Here is an 8313-nt window from a genome sequence, read left to right on the forward strand (position 1 = left end):
GGACTGGGTCTCAATGCAATACTTTAATGTAACATGACATTCAACTACAATTTCTTCAATGAGTATAATATTTAAATTATTTTGTATGGTTTTAAGCATGCCTATTATACATGTACTTATTTCAACAATTCTATTTCTATGTAGAGAGCATCAGATATCCCTTATCTGTTGGAAGAAAATTTTAAACTCATTTTTCATAGTGTGCCAACTTATAGTTTCAGCAATTGCACAAAAATAATGTTTTCACCTTAATATATGGAAAAATATTCTTTTAAAATATTTGTTTATTTTATATGAAAAACTCTCAGTTGTCTTGCAACACAAAACATAGGTTAACAAAGTCTGTATGGGCCATCACAGATCTGCAATAGCTTGGAATATTTTGAAAATATTTCTTCTTTCTTGTACACAGTTGTTGGCCTCTCTGCTAGCTGTGGTAGATTATAGGCAATGGGATGTAAATATTTCTTCATATGTTTCCAGAGTAATGTAGCCTTTGGAGAGACAATGGCAGCAGGATCCTTGGCTCAGGTGTCTTTTCCACAACACCCTCGCATAACTCTGTCCCTGATCTGCTTGGTTCTAACTCCATAGATGATGGGGTTGAGCATGGGGGGCACCAGTAGGTAGACATTAGCAAACATGATGTGCACCAACTGGGGCACATGACGGCCAAAACGATGGGTGAGCAAGGCAAAAAGGGCTGGGATATACAGGGCCAGGATAACGCAGATGTGAGAAGCACATGTGCCAAAAGCCTTGAAGCGAGCTTCACCTGAGGGCAGCTGCAGCACAGCTCTCAGAATCATCACATAGGATACACTGATGACAAAAATATCAAATCCACCAACAGAGAAGGCCACAAAGAGCCCATAGGCACGGTTGACCCTGGTATCAGCACACAGCAACTTCAGCACGGCCATGTGCTCACAGTAGGACTGCGGAATGACCCTACTGGGGCAGAAGGGCATCCTGGAGATCATGATGCAGAAGGGGCTCACCAACAACAGCCCTCTCACCATCACGAGTGTCCCAAGTTTGATCACCACCGATGTGGTCAGAATGCTGGAATGCCGCAGCGGGAAGCAGATGGCCACATAGCGGTCCAAGGCCATAGCCATGAGCACCCCAGACTCCATGCAAGCAAAGGCATGGATGAAGAACACCTGAGTGAGGCAGGCATGATACTCAATCTCATGAGCATGAGACCAGAGGATGGCCAGCATTTTAGGCTGGGTAGAGGAGGACAGAACTAGGTCAGATATGGCCAGCATGGCTAGAAAGAGGTACATGGGTTCATGAAGGGTGGTTTCAATTCGGATTATATGTAGGATTATGATATTTCCAACAACAGCCACAACATACATGACACAGAACAGAAAGGCAATCCAAAACTGGGAGTTCTCCAGACCTGGGATTCCTAGCAGGATGAAGGACATAGGATGAGAAGAGCTATTCCTTGATGTGAACATACATGTAGGAATGTTATGTTCTTTGTTTCCAACACAAACTGTTCTCTGCAGGTGAGAATGAAAACAATTATTGACATTTTTATTTATAAGACTTTTGAATTTATGATTTATAAAGCTTTTTGAGTTAATCTTAAACCCGATGAAGCCAATTATTTTTAAATAATATAAATTTACCACAGGAAAATGTGCTACTAAGTTTAAAATTTCACATTTACAGGATTCAAAATGAGGTAGACTATTTTCACTTAAAGTGGAGTTATTTCTTGAAAGTTAACCTTTATTTTAAAGACAACATCTGCTAAGGGAAATATTTCCTGGCAGTGTCCTAGTGAGTTTTGATCTTCCATTCTTGTCAGCTAACAACTGGTTGATCAAACTTTATTGTATGTTCATTTCTGTCTCTCTGTTAAGTTACTTGGACAACATTTCAAGGCAGGAAGCCTGGGTGGATTAAAGGATCAGAGCAATTTAGTGATATTAAATTATCTTTGATTCTAAAGCAGCTGCCATTAGCACTGGGGCTTGAATATAACTGGTGGATCATCTGTACACTTGTAATTACATATATTGCCTTCAGTGTATGTGTTCTCTTAGATTAGAGATTAGCAAACTTCTCTGGAGAAGGTCAGTTCATAACTATTTTTTTGACTTTATGTGTCTTCAATTTTTTATTATAACATCAATTTAAGGGTTGTGGTTCAAAGAAGCCACAATCAATTCACAAATGCATGTGTGTGGCAGCTTTTCCACAGACTTTGTTTACCATAACAGGCTCAAGCTAAGTTTGTTCTATAGTCTATAATTTACCAAATGCTGTCTTAGATTATAATGTTTCATGCGGTCATTTGTGAACACTATGCTATCCCTTTATCTCTGTACTTGGTGCAGAGGAATTTACCAAACATTTTCTTAATATCATTATTCTGTGGTAATAAACTTTCTGATTAACTATATCCTGACATGTCCCAACAGGGCTAGCTTTACCTTAATTTGAGCCATGGGCACACATGACCATATCCTTTCTCATAGCACTGGTTGTCCTATGGCCAGTGAATCCTTATGTGTACTGTCTGGTGTGTGCCTGCATTGCATGAGTTTTCTCCACTCATTTGAGAATTTTTAAAAAATTTTTTTAGTACATGTTTGCATTACGTAATGATTGCATTCATCATGGGAAGTTGGTACATGTACATGACACATTTTCTTTCTTTTTTCATTGCCTTTTCTTCTACCCTGGTCTGCTTCCCTTAGACAAAAAGACTTAGCTGTTTCTTGTTGCCTCCATTCTTTAATTCCTGTGATGACTGGAACCTGCTTCAGGATCAATGGCACACATTGAACTTGATTTTTATTCAGCGCTTTAATCTCAGTTGTTCTTTGCCTTTGTTTGAAAGCTTATGTTCTTAACCTGCTCATAATGGAAACCACTAAGCAACAAGGTATACTTTCTTAAGTCATCTCTGGGAACTAACAAATGTTCCATTTAACTATACAGAGTGGCTTCTGAAAAGAATGTCTTCAAAATCCCAAATATGTCTAGCCTCTCTCTAATTGTCCCTAGATTTTTAATAATATGGAAGAAAAGGCTCCAACTTTCTAGTTTGCCCTCTGTGCTGTAATGTCTACCATCCTCCAGAGATGATATTTATAGGACTGCTTAAAATAAATGTTATTACCAAAATATGTGGAGAATTTTTTAAAAAAAATTTGTTTAACTATATCTATTGTACCTTTATTTATTCTTTCAGATTCTTATACTAGGGAGACAATCTGCTGTTTACACATGTGGCTCTGACTTATTTCACTTATGATGAGTATATCCCCTTATTGCATCCATTTACCTATAAAGACCTCAAGTTTATCTTTTTTTTTAAAGCTGAGTAAACTCCATTGTACAAAAATACTGCATCTTTTTTTATCCAATTCTGAGGTGATGGGCATTTGGATTGTTTCCAAGATTTAGCTATGACAAATTGTGCTGCTATAAACATGGGTAACCATATATCACTAAAATCTAAAGTTGAAAAAGCTTAATGCTGAAAAATTGTTTCTATTTTCTGATTTAAGGATTTATTAAAGAGTTACTGTTATCTTTCCCTGTATTTTAGCATCTAATAAAATTCATACTACTTAAACTAAGAAAAAAGATTTTGTGCTTTGTTTACTTCTGTCTCTTCCTCACATGGCTCTTGAACCATGTCACTCTTACTTGCAGAGAATGCAGTCTCAAAAGTGTCACAGCACTTGGAAAAGTACATTAGACAACTTTTTTCCAGTAAAAGATACCAGAAGAGGTTCTGATTAAGGTAGAATTTTGTAGTGTACATACTAATCTCTGAGTATCTGTGAAAGGGATTGCTATATTTTTGAGAATCAATGTTACCAGTTTTTAAAGTTGTTCATAACACAAGCAAATCCTCTCATCTTCAATTTACCAAGAGAATGATAGAGTTCATAATGGTTAAATGATACAGCCCTTACGACACTAAATTTGCCTTGGGAGCCACGGCTTCTAGTAGGCACCCTTCTGTATTTGCTGAGTTAAGAATGGTTGGGAAACCCAGCCTGGTTAGGTTCACCAGAGATGCTTACTGTATCATAAAAAAGGGAGATGTTAAGGAGGTTTGAACAACTGGGCACTGACTTACAATCAGGCCTGGATTGGGGCTCAGTTCCTATTTCACTGAAATGGGAACTGCAGTGGTTCCTGGTGTCCCTGGGGATGTGATGCTTTCTATGGCATAGGTCTTTACTCTCTTCTATACATGAGCCTTACTGGTGAACTCACCTGCTCTGCACACTGTTTGGAGTAGAGTAACTCCATCCACGTTTCCACCATCTACATTGTTGGAATTCTTTCACAAATTCCTTTCCTCTCTTCTCCATTCATAATCAAGCCGTATCAATTAATTTTTACAGGAAAGAGTTCCCCCATTACGAGAGGCAGCATAGCCTTTACCACTCATTCTGTTAGTTCATATACTCCTTTCTTAGATTTCTTTTCTTGAGTCAACTTTGGAATAGCAGAGTGACATGTATGGTCAGGTCTAGATCTGGAAGCAAGGCTCTTGGTTCCTCTGTTTCTTTTTTGTTCTCTCCCATTGTCTCCTGGATTCAAGCACCATCCTTCTCAGAAATTTTCTTACCTGTTTTACTCCACAAATAAGGCTCCAAGTCATGGAAATCAGATAAAAATTGGACAAATCGTTGGTTAGTTTTGATCAGCATGATGTTTTCAGTATGAAAATTCAGTTTATCAGGTTGCCATTGAATTTAAGAACGAAACTGTGCATTCCCTAAGGTGAGAGGGAAAAAGGCTCATATAATTTCCCACTTTGCTCCACATGCCCTCTTCTACTACACTATCCAAAATGTTCTTTTTTCTCTAGTCTGAAATTGGAACTTTTGTGAACATAGTGCATATCAAAAGCTGAAATTAAACGAGATCCTTCTTTGACAACAGAGCTGAATGACTTCACTTTTTTAACTTCTCACTAAATTGCTTACTGCTTCCCCAAAATGAAGTCTAATGTGTAAAGTGACTGTGCAGCTTTGGTTTGAGGGCATTTAGTTACACGAGCTAAACTCTCACATGGAGAAGTGCTCAGTTTTCATTCATGAACATGGTTTTGAATCCAGCCATGGTACCAACAGGTTCTGTTGGACCTTCCTTATTCTACCCGTTATGTGGAAATAATTACATTCCAGTATTCTCTGTGTTGCACAAGTCTCTGCAGAGATCAATGACAAAATGGCCTCAGACCTTGATAAAAATTAATCTCAGGGAAAGTTAGTCTGTTTTGTTGCTTTCAGGTACCTAAAGTAAGAGTGGAGCAGGTTGGGGTCAGATGCACCCTCCTTCCTGGAGGAGTTGTGCCTAAAGGCATCTTGCCTACTTTCTCAGTCTCCCTGAAGGACACAGTGAGCTTCAGATTTTTTTCCTCCTGACCTCAGAACAAAGTATAGTTTACATGGATCTCTATACCTGGAGCTCCCATAGAGTCAGGCCTTTCTGTGTAGAGTATCATGGTGACTCCCAGCTTCCTGGAGATTCTCTGAGCCTGTTGCTTTCTGTAAAGAACAGAGATGCCTAGCGCACAGGAATAACTCACTATGAAATTTGCTTTATTTTTGATGAAACCAAGCGTGATCTTCAGCAGTTCTAAAAAGGCTCCAGAATAATAGAGAACTCAGAGCAGTGTCTATTTGAAGAATCAAGCTTCTCCCTAATGCTTTAGTTCTCTCCTCCCGCCTCATTCCATCTGCCTCGGGTTCTCACTGTCTCCCTCAGGGAGCAGGTTAATGAAGTGGGAAGTGTTAACCCTCAACATTCTGTGTACACAGATGTGAAGACAGAACATCAAATATGTGTGCAACAAGGTTGGTGTTGGGATAAAATGGGTATCAACGATTTATATCTGCACTTCTTAAGACTTCAGGATGTATATTCACAGATGAAGATTTTGTACAATTTGAATGTGTTATTTTGTATACATTGATGGATCTGAGATATGTTATTGAATATGAGTATAAGGAACTGGATTTGCATGTGAGCATTTGTAAAGGTCATTCCTATGTCAATGTGTGAATAGTTACTTGCTTTAAGTATATGTGATTACTGTGCTGTAATCATTCTGAGTGCCCTGTCCCTGAATGTATATGCTTTGTGGTCACATGATCTGTAGCCTGACTGCATACCTGAGAATGTAAAGGCATAGCAGTGTGCATACATACGAATATCTGTTTTTGTTCTTGTCTCTCTTTGCTTTGATTTTTTTACATTTCTAAAAATATTTTAAAGAGTATGTTAAGCTACTTCCTCTTAATTCAATGAGAAGAAAGATTAATACTAATAGTGTTTGGACAGGATATCATGTTTATATCTTGTACTATGAATAACTACTACGAAGACAACAATATGCAATGTATTAATTATTGTAACTGTCCTACTAACCTGTTTTGAAAAGGTCTCATTGCTACTTGTTTTTCAATAAAATTAATAAAAACACTGATATCACATTATAAACAATGCACATTTAGAAGACCAAGATGACAGGTACTCAAGCACGGTTTTTGAACTACACATTGCTGTCCTTGACATACTTGTTTATATTGCAGATATCAGCATACAGAGTTAGTCAAGATGAAAATTCTACACGTTACCCGCTATTTTTGAAAAATTGATGGAAATTTTTAGTACAATCACCTCAGCCACCCTGTATATATACTTGCATATATTTCCGCCTGCCTTTTCCCCTTATCTTTTCTCCTTTCTCTCATCTTCATTATTTAACCCTTAAGTTCCATTTCTTTCCATTTTACTATATCTGTTATATCTTTTATTTCTTTATTATTTCTTCTTTTGGGTTCTTACACTAGGGAGACAATACAATATTTACCTACACATGAAGGTCTGATTTATTTCACTTATGATGTTTCTTCAACACAAACAGTAATATACAATCATATGACCAATCTTACATAACTATATCTGTTAATCTGAGCAACAGATTTGATGATATAAATAAATAATATATCAACAATTGTTAATTAGCTATTCTTATTCTGAAAATCTGTAACATGTGTATTGTTGTATATTACCTTATTTCTGTCTTTGTTAGATTTTTTTGCTCTTGCTTTTGCATTTACTTTTCAGAATAAAATAAAATGAGACAAAATTTTAAAAAATGGCACCAAGGCCCTGGTGACAATAAATAAATAAATAGAAATAAAATTATATGAAAGTTACAAAAGAAATTTATACTTCCTTTAAAAGTACATTCAAATTTTAAATGTAAACAAAAATTTCATTATATAATGGATGCCTGTCTTACATCTGAATATCTTTGGGCAAATAGTGTGTGCTTGGTGAGTGAGTTTGCAACCATTTGGTTTCTGAGTAGATACTGAAGTCATTACAGCTCTAAGACCTCGCATTGCTGAATAAGAGATTATCCAGAGAGAGGAAATTCTGACTAAGGTCCTCTTATTAAGCCCTTCTAACTCAACACTAACAGATACAGTAATTCCTTTCCTTCAGTCCCTCTCAGGGCCTGCATGGTATTTTCATATTTATTGTTTTAAATACCCCTGATGATTAAAAATATTCTTTTTAAAATTCATTTTAATGAGAAAAAAGGTAAAATAACAGTGAAACAGTTTCAAAACAGGTTAGTAGAATAGTTAAAACAATTAATACATTGCATATTGTCTTCATAGTGGTTATCAGAAGACAAGATACAGACATGATATCTTGTCTAAACAGTATCTCATTAGTACAAAACTTTCTTCTTGTCAAACTAAGAGGAAGTAGTTATATCTTTATCCTAACTATCTTATATATACACATATATATTTTTTCAACAGAAAATGGTCCTTTATTTCTATCCCCCATTTTTGTTTTGTTTCATCAGAGATGGGTGTCCTATTGCTGCTAGAGAAGCTGTATTTGAAAAAGTCTTTTTTTTTTCTTTTTAAACTAATTTTATTGAGGAAAAAAAAATGCAATGAGACAGCTTCAAAACAGGTTTGTAGGAGAGTTACAATAATTAATACATTGTATGTTGTTGTATTTGTAGTAGTCATTCATAGCACAAGTTGCAGACATGATATCCTGTCCAAATACTATTAGTACAAATCTTTATTCTTATTGAATTAAGAGAAAGTAGCTATATATCTATCCTAACTATTTTGTACATACAGATACAAAATTGTTCTTCATTTATATCACTTTTTCTGTTTAGTTTTGTCAGAGATGGGTATTCCATTGCCATCCAAATATTGTAGGTATATGAATTCAGCAAAATATTCCAATATAGTCCAGTAGTCCATGATAGTAGTG

The 8313-nt window shown here is 36.3% G+C and overlaps 1 protein-coding gene across 1 annotated transcript; it reads right to left on the reverse strand.

Annotated features, from left to right (window-relative positions):
• Positions 1 to 527: 527 nt before the first annotated feature.
• LOC101566092 (olfactory receptor 52R1-like) lies at positions 528 to 1472 on the reverse strand. The gene has a single exon (XM_004641979.1). The coding sequence runs from the start codon at positions 1470 to 1472 to the stop codon at positions 528 to 530; it is 945 nt and encodes a 314-aa protein (XP_004642036.1).
• Positions 1473 to 8313: the final 6841 nt, after the last annotated feature.

This window comes from Octodon degus, unplaced genomic scaffold (assembly GCF_000260255.1).
Source record: "Octodon degus isolate 3935 unplaced genomic scaffold, OctDeg1.0 scaffold00146, whole genome shotgun sequence".
NCBI classification, from domain to species: Eukaryota; Metazoa; Chordata; class Mammalia; order Rodentia; family Octodontidae; genus Octodon; species Octodon degus.

What these genes read in the sequence shown, in the direction of transcription:
- LOC101566092 (XM_004641979.1), bottom strand. Translation starts at nt 1,472, where the DNA reads ATGTTCACATCAAGGAATAGCTCTTCTCATCCTATGTCCTTCATCCTG.